This window comes from Grammomys surdaster, unplaced genomic scaffold (assembly GCF_004785775.1).
Source record: "Grammomys surdaster isolate TR1022 unplaced genomic scaffold, NIH_TR_1.0 126679, whole genome shotgun sequence".
Taxonomy (NCBI): Eukaryota; Metazoa; Chordata; class Mammalia; order Rodentia; family Muridae; genus Grammomys; species Grammomys surdaster.
Window position 1 is genome coordinate 2,915,956 of NW_021621467.1, and position 24,350 is coordinate 2,940,305.

Below are 24,350 nucleotides of genomic sequence, written 5' to 3' on the forward strand. Positions count from 1 at the left end.
TATACTCTGCTTCCAAAATACTCTTGGTTTGATTTACTGACTTTGTTTGTTTGTTTACTTCATGATAATATTCAAATTCCTGTGTCCATATGTATAAAACCATAGTCTTAAGAGTATCCACGTTACTCTGGGTCTTAAGAATTATCTTTAGCCCAGGCTCATGCAGTCTAGATGATCAGACCATGTCCAGGATGACCCCCAGACTGGTGCCACACAGGCATGGGTGGGTATTACAGATTGTAGATAAGAGATGAACTCTAGCTGTCAGAGCAAGCCTGATACAAATGGCCTCCAATCCACAGTCATGTGATCTGAGTAGGCAGACTACGCCTGAGATGACCCTGCTTGGTACCACACACTGGAGAAGGATAACACTGCTAAGACCATTCCAGACACCCAGATGCCTCAGGTACCACTAAGATGAGCAAGTAATTGATAGAAAGATGGAAGAGAAAAAGGAGAATGATGTGTGCACACTGAAGAGAGGCAGAACTGGAGACTCAAGGGTAGTGAGGAACAGCATGATGTGAATAGTCACAATGCCAACTAAGCCTATGGTGAAGTACTAGTCCTTACTGCTACTGAGGGTCCTGACTGGGTTCCTCATCCTGCAGGAGCAAGAGTCTTTTACCACCAAAGTCCAGGCAGTCGTTCCTGGTCTGGGCTACTGCCTGGGGCTGTGCTGGTGTCTGAGAACTATGCAGAGCTACCCCACCCTTTGCCTGGGCATCATGGGACAAGTAGCCCCACCCCTCTACAGCTGCAGTATAGAGTGTATGGCCTGTACCTCATTAGGAAGCACAATAATGATGGCCCTGGTTTCAGGGAGCTTGCAGGTGAGCCTACATTAAGGATGTAAGCCTAGGAGAGATGACACTATCACTTGTTTATCTGCGGTACTTGCTTTGGGGTCAAAAGAAAGATGCTCTCCCACCCCTTGCCCCTTGCTACATGTAGCAAGTAAGAGAGCTAGCACTGGAGGGATGAGAACAAGAGAGTTGGCTCTGGAGGCATAAGAGTAGGAGAGCTGGTCTCGCCCCTTACCAGCTGCAGCATTCTGGAGAACAGGCCCTGCATCTTGCCTGGGTAGCACAGTAGTGATGGCCCTGCTTGCAAGTCTTGTGAGTGAGCCAAGGAGCGGGAGCTGGCTTGACCCCATGTTTGTGGGTGACATTGAGTGTGCTAGCCAAGGCAAGGCTAGAGAGCTCACTCTGGGGACATGGGAGAGCTGGTGGGCTAACTAGCTCAGCTACCACCCAGGCTCAAGTCCAAAGCTTTGAGTTAGCCCACCTCAACATCTACCCTGCTGGAGTACATGAAGGTACAGCTTCTATAAATACAAAAGCTGCAGAAACTACATGACCCCAGGATATATGAGAAGAGTCCTGGTGACGGTCCAGTATTGATAGTGTAGCAGAAGCCAGAGGCATTGAACCAGACCAATGACTCATTGCAATGAACATTTGCAGAAAAAGAAGTGTGGACAAAAGGCTAGTGTGTTTCTATGAGACATACTATCACAGACTACAGTTTCCACAATTAAATTATTTTTCCTTTGGTATTGGAGGTTGCAAGAGAAGAGGGCAGGTAGGGAGAGGGATATGAGTGGAATTAAAGTGCCTGATGGGAAATTCAAAATGAATAAAACATAAAAAATTATCCATAAAATATTAACAATATATGTTAAATATTGAAATAGCATTTATCTAGTTATCTCTTTGTGTTATGAGTTATAGATGTAGATATGTGTGTATAGGGAGATAGATGGGTATGTATGTGTATGTATGTGTGTGTGTATATGTAGTGTGTGTGTGTGTGTGTGTGTGTGTGCACATGTGCACAGGCAACTAAGTATTTCAAACAGTATTCTCTAACTTTCTTGACTATCTGTGATGTAGCAGTTTATCATTCGTTTAGGGTCAGTTAACTTGTACCCTTTACATTTCTTAAAACCAAAGTTTTCGAATTGATTTTCAGGATCAGTTCTCTTAATATTGATCTTGTGTTTTCATTCCAAATATGTTTCAAAGACAAGTACCACTACCAATATATACCATACATAGGGCTGACATGCCACAGTTCTGATGCATTGAAGTCTGAGAAACTGTTTAGTAAGGTGAGCAAGTGCCATTTATCATCTATTACCCACAATATCATGGAACTTATCTCAGAATCCTGAGCACTGAACACTTCAAACCCACCTTTGATATCCAAGGCTCTGATTGATTCTGAATAGGTCTCTCTCTCTCTCTCTCTCTCTCTCTCTCTCTCTCTCTCTCTCTCCGTTCCTCCCTCCCTCCCTCTCCCTTCCTTTCCCCTCCTTTCTGCCCTCCCACATCTGTCTCTCCCTCTCTACTTTTTTCCATCAGAATTGTTATCACTTCTCTCTTCTCTATATTTGAATGACCTGGGCTATTTCTTCTGTCAATGTACAGTGCTATTGCATCACATGCATTTCATGTGTACCTGATGAATCCTCATGCTTCTTCAAAGTTTCATAGCTGCTGAATACAATTTTCTTTGACTCCAATCAAGCAGAATTGACGACCCCATCAATGTAATAGTACTGTACCTATACTAGAGCTGAGTGAATTGCTATTTTACACTGCAGTTACTGCCGTACCTAGTGGTTTCTTCCACCAATCCTAAAGTTTCCAAGAAATAGATTATGTATCTCCGTAAAATTAGTGTGATGCAAAGATGATTGGTCTGATGGAGAAATCAGATTGCCTATTTGCTATTTTTGGCCATTTTACCTACTATATACATATAATCTTTGAGTCATTAAATTCGGGATGCTTCCCTTTTTTTCTTCTTCAGATTGAGAACAAAATTGTATGTTTTTTTATGAAATTAAACAGTAAATACATTGAAAATACTAGGAACAGTATATGATACACAGTAGAAATCCTGCTGTTACTGGCATCTTAATGCATTTGATAGTACCTGCCCTATAGCAGGAGAAACAGATACATAAATTGTTACAGTTTGTTCTAATCTTAAAAGGACATGCAATTTTTGAAAGACTATATATATATATATATATATATATATATATATATAATTTATTAATGGTTATAAGAATCAAAAATATATAAAGTTTCTTTTGGCAATTGAACAAACATATTTACATTTATTGATATTTCTACTCAATCTAAGCTAAAATCAATTTCTAATTCTCAGAGAACAAGTTAAGTATCTTTGCCACCAATTGAAAGCTTCATCTATGGTTTATAAACTCAGTTGTAAGGATGAGAAATATAAGCAGAAGAATACAGAGCTAACTGTATGCAGAATTCTTCCTCATTTCTGCTGGATTTAATAGCATATAGCATCTTTGTCAATGAACTTTATCACAAATTACCACAGAGAGGGTTTCTATACTTTTCACTGTATAGCTTTCCTGACTTTACAACACTCAAGAGACTAGGGTATTCTTTATCAATTTAATGCCCGTTCTGCTGTAACAAATCACCAACCAATACACCAAGGATCATGCAATAACACAATACTGGAATCTGTGAATGAGGAATATTTACCAAGACAATTTACAATACCCACAAGATATCAAATGTTAATACATTTGACTCTGAGTAAGTCTATGTAGTTTGTGGGTGTTGGTTTCATTGAGATAACAAATACAAACTTGGGAAGAAATTTGTCTTTAATTAAGTCCTTCGGAAGTATGGGCATGGTTACTTTGGGAAGAGTCCTCTATTACTACTGTCTTGAGCTCTGGTTTCTGGCTCCTCTCAACTCTCTGAGAATATTGTATTTAATATATTTTTATGTAAATACACAGAGGGGCAGAAAACATTAAATCTGTGCAATTAGGAGAAAAGTAAGGAGATTCTTGAAGACTTGGGGAGAACTTTAGAATACCTGTCTGTAGCAGGAATGGAGGGGTCGCCTTTATGTAAACATTGGAGGCAGTGCAACTACAAAAGGATCTCCTGCACAGGGCCTAATCCAGAACTGCCTGAGAGAACAAGGGTTGCTGTTGCAAACAGTGCTAGCCAATCAGGAACTGCTGCTTAGAAGAGATGTTTTCTTGAGACCAATGGGGGCGTGGGTTGAGGGAATTAAAGGACCTTGCAGCAGTGTTCAGAGAGCTTGCTGCAGTTTTTCTCACCTGCTTCTGGAGTCTGTGTTCTTGCCAACTCACCTCTAATTGCCAAGAGCAGATAGGGTCGGAAGGAGAGCTGTCCAGGGCACAGGCAACAACTGTCTTAAACTTCCCAGAAACTATGACTGGGAATTCTTTTCCCCCTTACTCTTTTCATGCTTAAGTAACATCAGTCATTTTAACATTGTTTATACCTTCTCAGTGGACTTAGGGAATCCAAAAGACTTACATTTCCTTGTCTTCCCCTACTTCTCAATGAGAAGGTTATTAGTCTAGTTTATTTTCTGAGATATTTTCTTTCTGTGAGACTTGTTGTAATAAAATGGCATATTTCTATTTAAAAGTAAGAGGAGGAAGAGGAATAGCAAGAGCAGAATGAGAAGAGGAAGAAGGATGAGGAGCCAGAAGGATGAGGAGGAAGAAGGATAAGGAGGAAGAAGGATGAGGAGGAAGAAGGATGAGGAGGAAGAAGGATGAGGAGGAAGAAGAAGAGCAGAAGGGAAGGGATGAAGGATGATGGGGAGGTTAAAGAGGGAAGAAGGAGGAGGAGAAAAAGAAAACAAAGAAGAAGAGGAGAGGAAGAAGAAATACTGCTTTTATACCATCTATTGTATTTTCCCTGCTACCTGCATTTTCTTGTCTCCTAGTAGTAGCTTCATGGTATTGTCATTAATGCTGTGAAGAAAAGCCACAATGACATTCATTTGAAACCAAGCTTATTCTTAAATTAGGATGAAAAAAACACTGTAATATTCTCATAAGGAAGGGAAAATTATTCTTACAGCAACTTACAGTTTTCCTATCTTAGTTTATTAGATGATATTTGTTTCTACTGACCCTAGTAAAGATCTTTCTTCTTCTTTAGTTTTCAAATCTGCATTCTCTTTGTTTTACATCTTTATTATAAAATCAACTTGGTAGAAAAAAGGAGGAGGAGATGGAATGATCAACTGGAAGAATAAAAAAAGGCTTGGAAATTTAAGGATATTCCTCAATATCATATATGAAATACCATTTTATATAAAACTCACTGAGATCTATGATGGTTCAAATGCAGGACAAGTTCTATGAATAGGAAACACAGCTGAGTGCATTTTACAGCAGTTTTATGATTCATAACCCTTCTTCAACTACTCCATACTCATCTATTCAGGGTATCTTTGGTTAATGTGTTGCACGCCAAATAAAGTCCACTCTAATCTGATCTAGGAATATCTCATAGGCCTTCCCCAGGGAAACTGGTACTTTAGCTACTAATGGAGGATCCCACAGTTGTTTTCTATTCCAATTCCCTGTCACTTGATTTGTGGCATTTCTTCCCTTTTGATATTTAATTCCATTTATATTATCATGATGCAAGATGTACACTAACTATTCAGAAGTACTGAAGATACTACAGTTCACACTGTTCATACTCTTCAAACTGAACTCCATGATTACCTAAGACTGTTTATGATTCTAACAGCAAACTCCATCTTAAATTGCAAATACACTCCACAAGTTACTCATGAAACACTTGTTCCTCCTGTGGTGTGTTTGTTATAAAATTATCTATGTTTCTGTGTATTTATCTATGCATTTATCTATGTATGTATGTATGTATGTATGTTTGTATGTATCTATCTATACATATATATATATGTATATACATATATATATGTACACATTCTTTTTTGTTTTTCAGTTTTTAGTTTGTGTTTTTTATTTTTTTGAGTCAGGATTTTATATGTAACTCTGGCTGTTCTGGAACTCACTCTGTAGGGCAGTCTGGCCTAGAACTCAGAGATCAGTCTGCTTCTGCATTCCAAGTACTGGTATTTAAGTTGTATATCACCACCACCCAGCATATAATCGTATATTCATAAATATATTACATATTATACAATATTTTATGTAATACATATCAATATAGCACATATTAGTTAATGTATCAATTGTTTATAATTATATATAGCACATACATATAAAGAGAGAGAGAGATTAATATATAGGTGAATGATTGTGTATTATGCTAAATTTCATTTGGAAATTAAATTATTGGTTAACTAGAGCTCAAATTAAAAACCTGATGGAAGGCTTAGTAGAGTGCGGGAGGACCACACCATGCTGGATAATGATATTCAAGCACTGGAATTCCAAATGTGAGTAACAGAAGAATCACATTAAAAGCAAAATCCAAATCGAACTGCTGTCATCCAACCCCTAACTTTTTAAGGCTGTAAGTTTGGCTGGGCCACTCGTGCAGTTCTAGCAATTGCTGACTAAAAATATATTTAAGTTTATCTTATTTTATTATATTATTATATTTGTAGGTACCTGTTTGTGTTCTTATGATAGAGAAGTCAGGAAAAGTAAGGATTAGTGTAAGTGGACAGGATCTAGGAGGAGTTGTGGAAGGAGAAATAAAAATCAGAATATATTGTATAAACATCCATTTTTAATACAACAAAGATAATGGGGAATGTAAGAGGCTAGAGAAATAGTTCAGCAGATAAAGGCACTGACTGCTCTTGCAGAATTCCTGAGTTCTATTTCAAGCACTCACATGAAAGCTCAGAACCACATTTGCCTCCATCTCCACAGGATCCAATGCCTTCTTCTGGCATCTACAGGCACTGGATATACTCAATGCACAGACATACACAGACAAAGCACCCATAAAATAATGAGACAAAATAAATGAAAAACACTTTAAGTTATAGCATACAACTTAATTACTTTAAAATGTGTGGTATTTTTCATAAATTCTAGTATACTATGTCTTGTTGACTTTTCTCTTATATATCATGCAATGGAAATATTGCTGCAGTTACCAATAGAATCTCAGCTCTTATATGGATCATGTACCTATATCATGGCTGAAACATGAATAGTCATATAAAAACAATGGATGTTAATGGGCTATACAAACATATGAGATGCTCTGTAGGCATAATGGCCCTAATTGTTTTCAGTTTCAAAGCCCATCATTTGAGACATAAATTTGTATTAAACATGTTTTGCATTATTTTTATAAGAAAATTTTAATTACTATTAATATATTTCAAAACAAATTAACAGCTGGTATTATTAAACTTAATGGTAAAAACCATAAAATTTATAGAAAGAAAAAATATTTCAATACATAATATTTTAGGATGAATTACTTTTATAAGTATTCAAAATTCTCTTCTGAAATTCAGTGTAACAATGGAATTGAAGCCTCTATTTTCTCTGTGTGTATAATGTAACATATATGTGGATGAATACTGAAAACTTGAAAACACTGATTATTTTATATACATGATCTATAAAATAGCAAAGGAAAAGAGCATTATTAAATAGTAAGGCAACACATTTAGTAAAATACAATGCTCTTACCTCTATTTCAACAAATCAAAATTAAAGAGTTTTTAAGAAATTAGATCTTAAATCAAACATGAATATTTTAATTTTATTTAATTCTATTTGTTTATGGTGTGTGTGTGTGTGTGTGTGTGTGTGTGTGTGTGTATGTGTGTGACTGTGTGTATGTGTGTGAATTGTATGTGCCAAAGTACTTGAGTAAAGACCAGAAGACAGCATGAAAAGGAGGCAGGTCTCCACCTACATCATTTGAGTTTCAGAGATTGAACTCAGGTTGTCAGGCTTGGCAACCTGGGCTATTACCTGCCAAACATTTCAGAGCAAACATTTCAGAGCCGCACACACATCATTTTTAACTCAGAGAGAGAGAGAGAGAGAGAGAGAGAGAGAGAGAGAGAGAGAGAGAGTGAGTCTCTGTGTGGTACGATTGTGTACGTGTGTTCATAATGAAGTTCTTGTCTCTGTGAACATACCATAAACTTTTGATTTTTCACATGGTGACAAAGCTCAAAGTCAAAATAGTTACTGCTGTTAAAGACAAAAGTTATCAATAGGAGAAACTAGAAAACCAAAACTCTGTGCCTGATATAATTTTTTAGGCCACTTAAAACTCTATGGAATGATCACAATGAGTTCATAAAACATTTAAATATTAAAAGTAGATTAAGAAATATTTGAATTCATTTGGGTTTTAAACATTGTTATTAATGAATACAAAGTAAGAATCTTGCAACACAAATTACATTTTAAGTGAGATTAAATAAAAACCATGCAAATCAGTTACAGGTCTTCTTTAAGTGAAACCCTAATTGTGTATATCAAAATAGAAAAACACCCATCAAACTGTTACATGTTAAAACAAGTTATGTCTTAAAAACTCTAACCCAGTCTCCCCAGATGTAAATGGATTTGATACTGGAAAGACGATTCATGTTGAAATGTACAGTTTTAGCAATAGATGGAAGAAGTCATTCTATCCTCTAAGCTCTAAAAATAGGACATTTTAATTTTCAATGATTAAATGTCTCTAGAGTGCAGCTTTGATCGTTATTAACATTGTCTATGGTCTCCCTTATTTCATGGTGCCTTTTGTTTCACAGAAAGCTTTTCAAGCTAGGGAACTCTGTCATGGTTTTAATTTTATCAGCACACGAGGTGAAAGTGACAGAACTAAAGAGGAGGCAGCAGAGAAGTCTTCCAAGTGGCCAACAATCCCGTATCATATGTGTCACAAATATGATTTTCCTGAATCAACTCTTGAACTGTGATTCACAAAGGCCAACTCCCAGGTGGTTGCTACTGACATTCCATTGTCAAAATATTTTTTTCTGCATTTCAAACCTCATACACAATATGAAAGTAAGAAATCCAGAAGACTTTTAGCTATTCTGAGTTCACAGATACCATAATACCCTGAATAAAACTTAATTCCCCTGTTGGTTTGGGGGGGACAGGAGAACAATTGTTTGTCTTATGCATACTCATTTTTTATTCTTTACACTCTATTTTTTATTTTAAACATGTCCATTTCTTTTGCCAAAAGTAATTTACTTGCAGCATTCTAATTTTTTATCACTAGAGAATAATCATTATAAACAGCAATATAAGGCCAACTTTATCTAGTTTTATTTCCAATTGTCTTGCAATACATAGGCTTACATTGCTTAATTAAATATATCTTCCAGTAAAGAAATTATTGTAACTAAGGAAGATATAATAAACTGAGATGATACAAAGATTATGGAGAGCAGGATGTTTGATGAGAGATAAAGGTATCTCTGCTATTAGAATGTCTTTGAATTGAAAGGAAGAGAAATACTAAGAAAACAACTTACACAAAGATATCTCTTTGAAATTCAGTAGGTCAAGGATGTTGGTTTCCAGGCTAGTTATGTGAATCTCTTTTCACTCTAAAGCTCTTCCCTAAATTTATAGGGAGCCTAAACAGAGGATGCTCCAGTACCATTGGCCTTAATTCTTTCTCTTTAAATCAGCCTATCAAGATGATTATAATTTCTATGAAAAGCTCTCATATAGGATGTCATGAAACTATGGAGTGGCCAGTTTCTAGTAGTACATGAGAGTATGGAAGCTCTATGAAAGCTATGCTCTCCAAGGCAGAAGAAATCAAGGAATAGGTATCAAGTGGTCAACAGACAGGTCTATTTGCCAAAGATTCATTTATTTAAGTGGTATGACAATGTCACTAAGTCACTAATAAAAATCTAAAAAAAATCTTAATTCTGTAATTACCACCATTCATTCTTCATTGCTGCAAACCACACGTCACTTGTTTCCAGATTATGCTCTTGCTATCTGCCTAGACCCTGACAGTGCACATTCTCTACTCATGCGTGTTGCTCTCAGGCACAGGTCATGGTTTCTTCCTGACTATCAGCACATAAAGTCAATACTAAGAGAAAACGACAGAGATTCACTTGTCTGGGATTTTTCCCCTATTTTGATACAGAGACTAATCATGTTTGCTGAGTAGACTGCCTTTGGCCTCAGTCTATGGATTCACAGGTATAGGGAAAGCTTTAGATCTTGTAAAATACATATACATACATATATACATATGTTAATATATATTCATATATGTGCATTGATGTGATCTCTCTAATGCACAGACTTATAAAACTATAGAATTACTTTTTGAAGGTTCTAGCTATAATGAAAACCCAGTATTCAAATATTATAGTTCATGGACTAATTGTCTAGGAATGGTAATTGCTTGTATCTAGTTTATAAAACTAAACAGATACAGTGTCAGGCAATATGTTAAAACATTTCATTGAAAAGAGAATTATAATTCATAACCTTGCAAATAAGTACAAATATCAACTTCATAACTAGTTTTATGAATTTTATGTAGACTATGCTTTGGTATGATCACATATAGGTCTTTGAAAACTTATTCCAAAACCTAATAATATAGATAACATTTATTTTTGTGTTTTTAAATATTTATTTTGTTTTTAATGAGTTGTGTGTGTGTGTGTGTGTAAGCCTCTCTGTGTGTATGAATGTGTGATACCTGTGTGGCTATAGGTAGAGCCAAGAGGCATTAGATCCCCTATAGCTGTAGTCTCAGGCAATTGTGTGCTTCCTAGCTTAGGTACTGGGACTCTAGCTTGGGTCCCCCAGAAGAATAACATGCATTCTTAATCACTTGAGCATTTTATCAAGCCCCAATCTTCTCTGTTGTAAACAACATTTTTTTAATGATGATAGAAGTTGATGTCAAAGTTTTAGCATGATGATATCTTTGGTAGAATGAAAGGCCAGAAACCAAAATAAAATACGTAAAGTTGTGAAATGAATGAATATGGATGCTTTTTCAGAAAATTTTAAACAAACTTTAGAGAGCTCTAGTGATACGCACATACCACACCCAAAAAAATAATTTCAAGTTTAAAATGAGTTACTTGCTTTTTAAATTTTACATTTCAGAATATTTGGAGTTTGTGGCTGTAGTGCAGTCAGATATAAGGAACAGCTGGTATACTCTCTCTCTCATCTCTTTAGTAACCACATAAAGCTCTAGAGGGAATGTCACTGCTAATCCCCTAAGCATGGACTTCCCAATTTTGGTGCTGTCGTTTTTTGTTATGAGGACTACCATGTTCACTATAAGATATAAGGGCTACCATGTTCATTGTAAGATGTACTGCAGGACTCCTGGCTTCTCCCACATGTGCCAGTCCTGCTGCCCCTTACTTCCAAAATGGTATTATCTGCAAATATTGACAAATGACCCTTTTGAGTGAAGACCAAATTTACCCCCTCTTCATCTCTTCATCCATTGCTTTAAATTAATAAAGAATGGTTTGCAATGATTCCTTATACTAACATAGTTTAATTTTACTGTGTTTCTCTAAAGGTTAAACTCATATTTTAGTTAATCTAAACATTACAATGAGAGTCATCCCTTTTTAGAAGAGTTGCTCAGTTAAAATAAGACATTATAAGTTGTTTCAATTTCAGTTACTCAATGCTGTATTTTATATAAAGGTTTTCAATAATTTTTGACAATTATTTTCTAAATATGAAATTACAAACACAAAATGATGCTATCTTTATGGTATTGGAGAAGAATGAAAAAGATTAAGGAACACAAATAAACTGATCCAGGCACCGTGCCAAATGTCAGTCATGTCAGCTCTGGAAGATGAAATAAGATTTTGAGCTCAGGATCAAACTGGGCTAGACACTGAGTTGTAGACTGATTCAAGATTCATAGTGGGACCTTCTCTTAAAACAATAGTAGAACAAAAATGTGCTAAAACTAAGCATCAGATTCAGTGAGAGACTCTGTCTCAAAAACAACATTGAGCAGAATAAAGTAAGACACTTAACACTGAACTCTGTCACACACACACATACACACACACACAGTATAAAAACACAAACAGCAACAAGTATACAATATTTTTTTCCTTTTTGCCTGAAAATTATATGATAAGCTTCAAGTCATTTACTTGCAGTTAAACATCTGAAAATGTGAAATGACGTCTACAAGACCAACAGAGGGAAGCAAAGGGAAGAAAGAAAGTCACTGAAGGAAGCTGTCTTCTCCCACACTAAGATAAAGAAATAACTGAAAACTGTACATTCAGGAAGACAGGTAAGCCAAATGGAAGCACACCTGGCACAGAGACTTTTGCCCATGTTTGTGCTAAATAATCAAATGAGGAGAAAGCATGTCGATATGAAGCTTCTGGCTCAGGAAGTCTGAGACAACACTGACAGTTTCCATTTTCAATTATCCTTATTTGCTGATACTGTTGATTGACATATATGCCACACTTTTTATCAGAAGATTTTATTCATTCTACCCTCAATGCCCAACTTATGCCTGAATATAGACACACTTAACTTATTTTATGATAAGGTCATTGAGATTAACAATGGGAAATTCTTAAATTGTGCAAAGAATAAAAAAAAAATCTGTTTACCATTATAGAATGAAAACATATGATAGAGTGTTGTTTTGGTATACAAATTAATTTCCTGTGGTTAAAAAGTAACCTCATATGAGCATATATGTATCAGCAAAGTTGTCAGCATGGAATACATATCTCTCATATACTAAATAATAGGTTCCCATAATACATTATCATTGAAATAATGAAAACGATATAAATGAAAAAGATAAAAAAGATACAAAGCTCAAAGATATAAAAGCAAATTTAGGTCTGTCTTTTTGGCTAAGTAGGAGTATATGAGATTTTCAGTTCAATCCTGAGTTTGGATATAATTTTTCTGACAATCCAAGCTGCGTTTTATCCCAATTATTTAATTCCTTTACACCTATAGGGAAGCCAAATCCTGGCTTATTTCATTCTCTCTGTTCCAAAGCAACATGGAAGCCCCGATGATGGGTTTTGGCATTTTGTCAACGTCAAGGTGCGCCAGAAAGAAAAGCAGAGACAAGGATGACAGATAGATGAAGTACCCTTGACAGAAAACATCACTCTGTGAAGGAATGGTTGATAGTTCTGTGTGAGTAAGTCAGGATGTTTTGGCATCCAAATCTAAAGATGGATACCAACAGAAAATTATAGTAATTAAAATCACTTTGAAAAGCATACAACCACAAAAAGAAAAAGAATACATAAAGGTGTTCCTATGAGAAATATTTTGTACTTTTTGAATTTCATTCATGCTAATGCTCACAAATAAATTATGGTGAGACACATTACAATTTTAGGACACATGAGACTTTTCCAAATGATCCTGTTTTTTTCCAAATAAATAAATAAATAAATAAAATTTTATAAATAAAAGCTTCATTTAAATATGCAAGGCATCAAATTGCCATATAGCTTCTTAGACTGTGCCTGAATTGGTAATGTCTAAAATTTATATAAAAAATTCAAAAGTTGAAGCAGTATTAGTTTTAGCATCTAAATAAAATCCAGTTTTAAAATAATCTAGAGAAGAGAAAGATATTCAAAATAAATGAAGGTAACATATGCTTCCATATTTGAATAATAAATTCTTTGTACCTGACCTTTTCATCAGGGTTGATTTTATGGCTATAACTTGGAAAAAAACTTTACCAAAAATATACTTTGAATATAATGTGCAATTTTGAAGTCATGTCAAGATATTTATCTTGATCCTATCAAATTTAGATTACCTATAAAATGTCAAAGTCAATCAAAATATTTAAGCATCCCAGTGCAGCAATTAAGGTTTCAGGAGTAAAAAATTCTGAAAATTTCAGAAGCTGCACAGGACATCAACACTGAATTGTCCTTGTACATGGACTGACACAGCCATCAATATAATTTTTCATCATAATTGCCGAGCTTTTCTCAGAAAATATATTGACCATTCTTTACTGAGAGAGGGAAGAAACATTGTCACATTCATTTCAGGGGTCTGTTGAACTCACCCCGTGGGATGGGTAGGAGATCCAGCCCAGCTCTCCTTGAATTGTCTTAGAATCTAGAAGATTAACTGCAATAAAACAAAAGTACACAAAGAACATTAAGTACAATGAGTTATTTCTATTTGCTTCTTTTAACAATATGTGCTTTGGATATTTCTGTCTAATAAACAGTGCTGTTCTTTTTCATTATAAATACATGCTAAGTACAACAAGAAAGTCACAAATAGCTGGAAGAGAAAGTTAGTGGGTCAGAAGTTGTTGTGGCCTTTTATTATTTGTGGTATTTTATATTTGTGAAGGACAAATTAACTAGCACATAGTTATACATTCAGGTAGAGTGATACTCTTACAATGGAAATAATAAAAATGCAAAATAGATATGACACTAATTCTAACATAAAATAACTATAAAGACAACTAAATTGAATTATCATATGATTCTCCTAGGAGTTGTCTCAAATATATATTATATAATTAATATTCCTTGTTCTATATCTCATCTTCTTACTGGCACATGAGACTATCACACATATTATGCAATTATGTTCATAATGTTTAAATTATTAGCACAAAAAATAAACAAAGTGGTTAGCTATGCATCTGAGGAGAAAGCAAAGCAAAAGAAGACAGTGTTTTAGACCACCACTTGTAAAATATTGATCACTTATAAAGCACAAGTAATTTTTCTCATATCATTTGTTACACACTACTCTGACTTCGAAACCATATTTATAAAGTAAAACGTAATATTCATGTAGCTGCATTAAGTGCAAATGAAAATCATTTTTGTCAACACCAATTTCTTTTACTTTGTTATATATTAAAAATTAAAGTGTTGAAGAGTGTTTTGAATATAATCACCAAGAAAAGCTCACTTTGTTGATATGATGTATTACTGTTGTTAGTCTGACCTGTTAAATAATGGAAAGTATGGTTTTACCTCATTCCTCTACATTAGAAAACAACCTTATGGTTGACTAATGGAAGGTGTAAAGGAAGATTACATAAACTAAGCATCTATTATTAATGTGAACCAGAGTAAGCAATCAATAAAATGAGAATTTCATTTAAAGAAAACTAAATATTCCCATGTCAAAAGAGAATGATAATACTCAGACTGTACACCACAATTACTTGTGGTTACAGATCTGAGGAAATTACTACACTCTATATAAAATATTTGCATTTGAATATAAAAATTCAAATTAACTTTTTACAAGAATCTTAAATAGTATAATATGCTTAGAAATAAAACATATAAGATAGAGTCTTAAATATCAAAAATAATAAAAATTTCTTGCTTGGCTTACTGGACAATAAGTATATTAAATGGATCTAAAACAGTTGACCATTTCAACTAAAATTATAAAACTTGAAATTGAATTATTTCCTTTGCTTTGAGGAAGAATATAAATTCAATCTATTTGTTTTGAAAATTTTAATAGTTAAAAATGAGTGTCTGAATAAGTCATAATTTACTACTGTCTACCTAACAATGTCTTGAATATTATGCAAGTTGGTGTGAAAATGTGCACATAAAGTTTAAATTGAATTTTCCCCTCTGAGATGTCAATGTACCCCCCAGAAAACATAGACCACCAAAGAAAACCTCCAACAACAGGCATGAGAAACCATCTTTTGAGTTGTTGGTCAGAGTTGTCCAAGAAACTTCTAAAATATTATAGGCTAGGGGTACTGCTGTTTGTTGCCCCTCAAAGGTGAATAGTAATCCTTATTGCTGAAGATTCCACCCTTAAATAGATTTGGCCTCCAAAGACTTATGTTTGAATGCTTGGCTTACAGGGTGTGGCACTATTAAAATGTGTGGTCTTATTGGAATAGTGTGTCACTGTGGGGGCAGGCTTTGAGGTTTCTTCCTGTATGTGAAAGAAGAACCTACTTCAGGCCACCTTTATATCAAGATGTAGAACTATTGGCCTCTCTAACACCATGTCTGTCTGCACTGCCATGCTTCCCACCATTATGATAGTGAACTGAACCTCTGAAACTATAAGCCAGCCCCAATTAAATATTTGTCTTTATAAGAGTTGCCTTGGTCACAGTGTCTCTTCACAGCAATGAAACTCTAAAATGCCATACTTAAGAAACAGTGTCCAGATGCCCTGAGTTAGACCTGACATGAAAGCCTCCTCTTCAGGACTGTCTTTTATGGTAGCAAATGGAGACATGCAAGATTCTAAAGGAGGGAAAAAACCAACAACCCTACTCAGCTGTGATCCTATGAAAACCATTGATGAAGCATGGCACAATACTCCTAAGGATGTGGTAGTGGCTTACATACCTTGGTGGTAACCACTAGCTCTCCAGTTGAATTTCACTCAACAAATGAAAAAAAAATGTATCTGGTACAGAAAACCTATCCAGGGCTAGTGAACTCATGGGTTTTGCCATTTATTAAACCAGCACAATTTATAACATTCTAAATATCTGTCCTCCTAACCACATATAAGTGTAATCTTCACTCCTCATCAGGGAAACAACTCTGTAAAACACGGATACTGTTACCAAAACCACAGCCACTCAAAATACAGAGTCATGAAGTCCAACGCCAGCTTATAAATCCGCAAAACAACCCTTGTACTGAAGGCTCAAGGATAGTTGCTGGTGTTAATGAGGAGGGAAAAAGACCAGACTAATTGCATTTGAATTTAGATTCTGCTCCGTGAACAACTAATCCAGAATACATAATAATACCACATAAGTCACATTTTCAGTGTGCTTAAGTTATGGTCAGTAACGGAAATAACACCATTACTCATTATTTTGATCTTGACATCTATCAGACATTTAATTCTGCCAAACATGATTATCATACAGTATCACTGTACTAATCCATTCATATAAATATACTTTGAACCACCTAGAGTTTGTAACGAGCTATGGAACCAGTGTTCCTGTAAAAAGCTACTCCATGGAACAACAGTTCCACTGAATTGTATTTATAATCAACTGTCAACACATGACCTAATGGTGGAAACTAGCTGACATCAAAAGTCTTTTTTTAAAGTTCTTAATTTAGGTTTATAAGGTGCCCTTTGTTTGTATCTGAATGAGAACAACACAGTCTAAGAATCGTAAACACTTTAAAGTTAATTGCAGTTTGTAATTTCATAACAAATCTCTAGTTACATGCTCGTTGTCCTTTTTATAGTGAATATTCTCTGTGTGCAGAACACAGTCTTCCTGAGATAAGTCAATAAAGTTGAGTAGATTTGAGAGTAAACCTGAGTGTGAGTTTTCTGCCACATCTTGACTAAACCGTAGATGAAACAAAACACATCATTTGAATTCACATATTGCTTTAGGTAAGAAGGTTAGGTATTGGTGCTTTCTTCTCTCAAAATATATGAAGATCCTATAATTTCCTCTCCAGTGTTATCACTGTTCAAATGCCAGGAGAAGGAGTTAACTATCTAAATTATCTAAATATCTAAATACTGTGGTTTGAGCTTTAAACCCAAGTAGTTAATAGGAAGGGATTGTTTTCATTTCTAGAAAAGTCAAAATCTCAAATTGAATTTTAATGGAAAATTAGGGAATTGTTCCTGAAATTTGTTAGGCTCCTGTGAATTGCTTAATTCTAATGTCTGCCTCATGCCAGTTACTTATAAGAGATGTAAATTACTGTTTAGCATATTTCAAATTCTAATGAATGGATTTCTAAATATTATTGGTGTGTAATATGGAAACACATTATTTTAGTAGCATTAGAATATTTTCTTCTCAAAGAGCTATGTGGCTCATATTAACTTTTTAAGCTACGATATTTTTTTTTATATTTTTAAGTTGGAAACATGTCTTAATTTTAAGATTTTATTTTTAGTGGGGTTTGGCAATAAAGTTTTATTTGGAAATCTCTCTTCTACGTTTAGGAGTACATGGTTTTGTATTTTAACATATTTGCTCTCTGTAGCTTTACCACTTTTAAATACAGGTGCATGGCTAGGCAAGGGGTTACATTCCTAAGATGGGGAGGCCATCTTCACTTGAACATAACTGTTTGGCATTAATGTGAGACCAGGTAGACCCAGGAAAGTGTGATGTTTAATGGAAATTCCCATGTTAGAATTGATTAATTAGTATGGAATTAGTTCAGAGTAAATTAACTCAAGTTGGTTATAAGAAATTCTAGAAAGGGCAGGAGCCACCTGTCACCCTTGCCTCTAATTTTACTGTCACATGTTCACTGCACTGCACAATTGACTTGGGACTCCTGGTGGCCACCATTCTCTTCCTTTTTCTATTCTCTGTCACAAAGAAGAAAGTCAATCCAAATTTTCTTCCTGGCCAGAGATGTTTCTCCATGGTGGCTCCATGGGGCCCAAGATTTGACCTTAGCATCATAAATAAGTTCATTTATGACATCACAAAGAATTGGCCCTATCTTCTCTTAATAGAAATGCATTAACTATCCGATCAAAAGACCTCAGTTTATTGGCTTTTTTCTTTTTGTTTTGTAGACTTTAAAGTGCAATGCCTCACACAAGCTAAGGATATATTCTGCCACTGAGCTACATTTCCAGGCTCAAAAATGCAGGTACAGGAATCAAAAGTTAAAATAGAAAATGTCAGATATGTGGAAGATTAAATCTTGAGACATAAATCTCTGGAGTTTCTTCTCTTAAGAATCCATGAATACATTAACGTTTTTTCAAGGACAATCTAACATCTGATTCAGAATGGCTTCTTGCCCACTTACAAAGAAAGATCAACAGTTAACCTAATATTCACAACTGGGCACATGGAGTGCTGCTATGTACAAACAGTGTTAAAAATTGTAAAAATAAATGACACACTCTCTTCCTGAGGCAGATCTTTCCAATTGTCTAGTAGTGCATCAATATACTTTGTGGTGACATAAGGGTTTCATTTCATGAAAATATTGAGTTATTTATAATTATTGAATAATCATTTCAAAGTGGACATCCAGCTATAATAGCTAAAGGAGACATTTTCTTGTAAAGTCTTCACTTACAAGCAGCCTTTATAGCCAATACAAATACCTACAAAATCACGACAACCAAAGACAAGACCATCCTTTCATTCATTCCCTTTTGCTTTGACTAAAGAATAATGACTTTCTCTCTGTTCACATCAACACCTCCGTTATACAAGCCACATTTCTTACACACTTATCTTTATCGTTTTCATCACTTTCTTTTATGATAAAGAACATACGCTTGGTTTAGGTTACAAAGACCAGAAGGATCCTATAATCTGCTTCTAAACGATAGTTAAGCAGCCCAAAGAGAAGAAAAAGACACAGAAAGAGACACATTTAATTCTTGGTGTTGTAAATCTCTATGTAGCTCTCTCTCATAAATACTATGGTATTAAAAATTCATGATTTATATTTTGAGAAAAAGTTAACTATAGCTCAGCTTTTTTGCCTAGTACATTTTGCGACAGTCCATTTAGAAGAAATTTAGAAAAGTCTGTTTGATATACCTCAGCCTGAATTCATCAATTATTTTTACATCTTCTTAATTTAAATGCTTCTTTGAGATACTTGATAGTAATTTTATATCTTTCTAGACATAACAGACTATTTTAATAGAGACCCTATGGCTTCAACTAACAACTGCTAATATGTTAGTAACACTATAAAATATTTTAATTATTGTATATCAAATATTTTGCATGAAAACTTAGAAACTTTTGTTAAACTTAATGTATATATTGTCATATAAAGATTTAGTTAAGACCAAATCTCAGATTTCCAGATAAAATATTTATTTAAAAAATTAACAATTCTTAACATTTCTGGTTTTTCTTCCTTTTTTGTTTTCTTAAGTTAACTTTCATTACATGTTATCTTTGTGCATTTTTATTTGTAATACAGAACTCTAGACAAAGCAGTATACTAGAAATTTATTGTTCTTAGGGAATTTTCCTCTTAAGAAAAAGATTCTGGGTTTACCTCAATACAGAGTTAAATTGTTAAAGGAGCTGCAATTATGTGCCTGGTCTAAACCTTTACAAATAGCAGAGACTGCCTGTAAATGAAAACACAGTCTCACCACAAAACTTCCTGTTTACCTGATTACAGAGTTCTAGGAGATAACAGCCCACAATGCAACAGATACTTACACAGGTGTAAGCTATACTATTTTTAAGCATAATGGATTTTCACCTATTTTCTTCTCCTAATCAAAAAGAAAAAATTCCAAAGGATATACACTGGTAATGCTAATGTATGACCATGAAGCTATAAAAAAACTCATTTGGGGCAATCTGTTCTAGCAAATAATCTTTTCCTATAAACTTTTGGAATCTTTTGTCCATGAAGTTGCAACAAATGAACAACCCAAACAGTTGAAACCTTTACAAAATATTAGGTTTCTGTTTCTGCACACTGGCAACTTTTTTGTAAGTAAGTATGAGTAATTTTGATACATTTTACAGTTTAGACCTATTTTCTAAAATACTTCTAACAATCCAATTTCATTCTTTAAGTTTAAATGGCATATTTTCAATGCACACTTCCTTTTGAAATGTTCTAGAAACAAAACAACTTATTTACTTTTAACTCAGAAAATGAATTTGAAAGAATAGAATGTAAAAAAATAGAAACATGATTCAATGATAAAAAATAGTAATTAAGGCAAGTAGCATTTTTAAATACCTAAATGAATATATTGTCTCTATCTTATAAAATCAGGGCTACCTTGGTATGTTTTAGTCAAAATTTCAAAATCTTGATTATTCACCTTCAGATGTGAAATCAAAGTTCTGTTGAATCAGAGTCTGACAGCTGGCTGTGAGATTAGGATAGAACCACTTCTAATAGAACTCTTTTTAGAAATAATAAAAAGTTCACAGAAATTCTTTGGATGTAGGGAATCTAAGCTTTAGCAACAGAAATAAAACTGCAGTGAGGAAAGAAATTACATTTCAACTTAGGAATAACCTCTGAACATTGTAATATTTACATACATATTTTTTTAAGCAAAAGAAGTTAATTTCATTATGAATAAAGTGTTTTAAATATCTGGAAAAACTATAAGCAAGTGCAGTTTTGACATCTTGATATTCGGGAAAGTATTTAAAAGTCATGTGTTACGGATTTTTGCTAAAGACGATACAAATTTGAGTGACAGCTATAGACGCACAAATAATCAGGGATTTTTTTGTTGTTGTTGTTATGTAATACGTTTGGATATTTGTAATAGTCTACAGAAGACCCATCTATTTCAAAACTCCAGCCATTTTCTTGAAATTTGGGGATTATGGTGTCAATGGAATATATCAAACTGACTGCTGGGGACAGTCAGAAAACATTTAATTTACTGATGAAAGAGAAGGTAGAGTTCAAACGGATTTGAGTGTGGTTTTTCTTGGTAGTGTAATTACATTGTGAAGAGGGCCTGCAGAAGCTTCTAGTTTGGGATGGTCCTTTTGTGTTGGTCCCATATGTTTCCAATATTCTCACATGAACACATGCATGCATGCATATCCAACACAGAACTTACGTTCACCTTACATCTGTGCTTGCTGGGAATTGTTCTCAATATTCAGCTTTTCCAATGAACTTCAAATTTGTTGAAATTATTAAAGTCTAGAAACGTGTAATAGAATCTAAAATGTCCTAGTTGTACTCTTCTCTGTCAAATGACATACAGCAAATAACTCATCTTTTCTAGATGCTGAATTTGCAAAAGTAATACACCCTCTGAGGATTTCTGTCATAATTTTCACTGTTTCATATATGTCATTGCATAATTTTTATCTAGGAAAATCGTTCCAGGCTCATCTTTCCCACCAGAACTGATATTTACACAGGCGTGGATCATGGTAAAGCTTGTAATATTTTCCAAAATCTAGTTTGAAACCAACCATTATCTGCATACTCCTGGTAAATAGACCTAAACAATGCATTGTAACTATGAAAGATGAGTTCTTGTATCATAAGAAATTCAGTGTATCTCACTTAACAGCTTCAAAAACTGCAAGTTTGAAATTGAGTTTATGATTCGATACTTTTATTAACTTAATGTCTTTGGGTGTCTGTGTGACTGCATGTGTGCAGGAGCTGGAGTATTCTAGAAGAGAAAATCAGATTCCTTGGAACTAGAGTCACATACCATGTGATTGTGAGCCACCTGAATGTGTTGAGAAGAGAACTTTGGTCCTCTGCAAGAAAGTCAAGCTTTCTCAACCACTGAGGTATCTCTCCAGTCCAAGGACTCCAAACTTTTCATGATTAACATTAAGTATAATAAACCTACAATAAATACAAGCCTGGTCATATAACAAAATATTCATAACTTCCAAAGCTGATTGTTTGCAGAGAAAAAATTTAAATACTAGAAATTTTATACCTTTTTACTTCTTTTCGTGTGTTGTAAAAGTGTTTTTATACTAAAAAATGATTTTAAATATCACTTTTCAAAGGTGAGAAAATGCTATAGTTTACAATGTATAAATGTTTAAGAAGGGCAATTGTACCTCAGAATATAGGGAAACTATTATTGTCATTATAGATTAAACTAACCAGCTCAGTCACCTGCAATACACATCATTAGCCATGGAGGAATTTGATTTTCATAAAACAAGAACATTAGAAGGCTCTAGTCTAGGCCAGAAATGTTGATAACACACAGTTAAAGCTCTGAGCTTTTCCTTTGAGTTACCAAATGTAAATGAGTCTTATCTCTGGTAACACAGACAGAGAAAGTAAACAGAGAAAAATAGTAGGCTTTAAAAAACTATTTCTAGTATTTCACAGTAGTTAAATTTAATAGGATTTTCATATTTAGTAAAGAGGCAGAATTTTAATTTGTTGTTATACTTTGGGTAATATTTTTAGTTCTTTTCAGTCTTAAAAAACAACACCTACCTTAAATTGCTTTGGCATATTTATGGGGAAATTGTCATTATTACAAACAATAAAGGGGAAAGATTAAGATTAGACTATGATAAACAATGATTCTTTTAATTTTTAATCTCACAGGCAATTTGTTTTCCAGGATAAAATTTACAGCATCTTGTGTCCATAATGACCATATTCATCTATAACATTTTAGTCACGGTATGGGAAAAGCTCAGCTTGGTAAGAGAACCCTATATTTGGTAACACACCACACACACACACACCACACCACACACACACACACATACACACCACACACACACACACACATACACACACACACCACACATCACACACCACACACACACACCACACCACACACACAATGCACAACACACAACACATACAAACATACCACACCACACACACACCATACCACAAACAACACACACAACACACCACACACACACTACACTCACACACCACACAGCACACCATACATACACACACACACACACACAAACCACACACACACCATACACACACACACCACACACACAAAACACACACACACCATACACACACACACACACCACACACACACATACACCACACACAACACACACACACACACAGAACTTGTGCTGCAAACAGACTTTTCCTCAGAGCAGTGTTTTCCTTATCCTAAGGGTTAGTAAAATGAACCACATGGAAGTCATTGCAAATTAGTTTCCCAGCCTGAATTCTCAGTGGGAACACTGTCTGCCATCTTTTGCATTCAGATCTATCTTTATAAAAGAATATGCCATAACTTTACTACTCAAAAGATAGTACCAATAGCTAAACCAGCTTTGCAAATCAGAAAGTGCATTCACTACCAGCAAGTATGTATGCTGAAGGAGTCTTGAAATGTTAAGTTTTCTAGAGATTAGAAATCATCCAACTTTGTCAGCAAAACAAGTACAAATTGGGAATCTTATGTATTTAAGAAACAGAGAACGTTTCACTGGCACTAGGTCCTAGTGGGTATTATTTGTCTATTATTCTTAACTTTTTCCAAGTTACCTCAGGTGCTTTTTAACGTTCAGCTATATAATTGGTAAAGATTGTTGTTTTGAGGGCAAATAAAATGATAAAACTCAGCTTGGGAATTTTCATGTATTTAATTCATTTTGTTTAATAATTTATTTTGAAGTTTTAGACCTATAAAAGGACATGCATTCCAGCAGTATTATAAAGGCCAGATTTCTGCAAGTATTAATTTCACATGTTATTAAATACTTAATAACAGAATGCAAGGGTTTTATAAACTCACATTCAGGACTGTGTTTTTTAAGTTGAGTTTACATTTCCTTTGATTTGGAGATGTTATCCAAATCCATACATGAATTTTAAAAACCACATTTGCGAAAAAAATTGCTGAGTTATTTTCCAGAAGCAAGGGTGGAGAAGAGAGCTATCTGCTAAGGCTTTCTCATTTACCAATGACTGAGTGGCTGGACCCTCTGCAAGAACATAGTGTATAATAGTGTATAATGGACAGCACATTAGAAATTTTAAGTTAAAGCCAGAGGTAGTGACTCACTTCTACAATTCCAGCACATGTTAAAAAAAAAAAAAAGGTCAAGAGTTCAAAGTCAGCTTGG

General features: G+C 34.5%; 1 protein-coding gene across 2 annotated transcripts in view; it reads right to left on the reverse strand.

The window, feature by feature from the left end:
• Positions 1-24,350, reverse strand: part of Epha3 (EPH receptor A3) — a 305,965-nt gene that overhangs the window by 272,614 nt on the left and 9,001 nt on the right. For both annotated transcript variants that reach the window (XM_028761158.1, XM_028761157.1), the window contains exon 2: positions 13,875-13,939. In XM_028761158.1, coding sequence (XP_028616991.1) covers positions 13,875-13,939 — 65 coding nt within the window. The remainder of the gene's footprint in view (positions 1-13,874; positions 13,940-24,350) is intronic.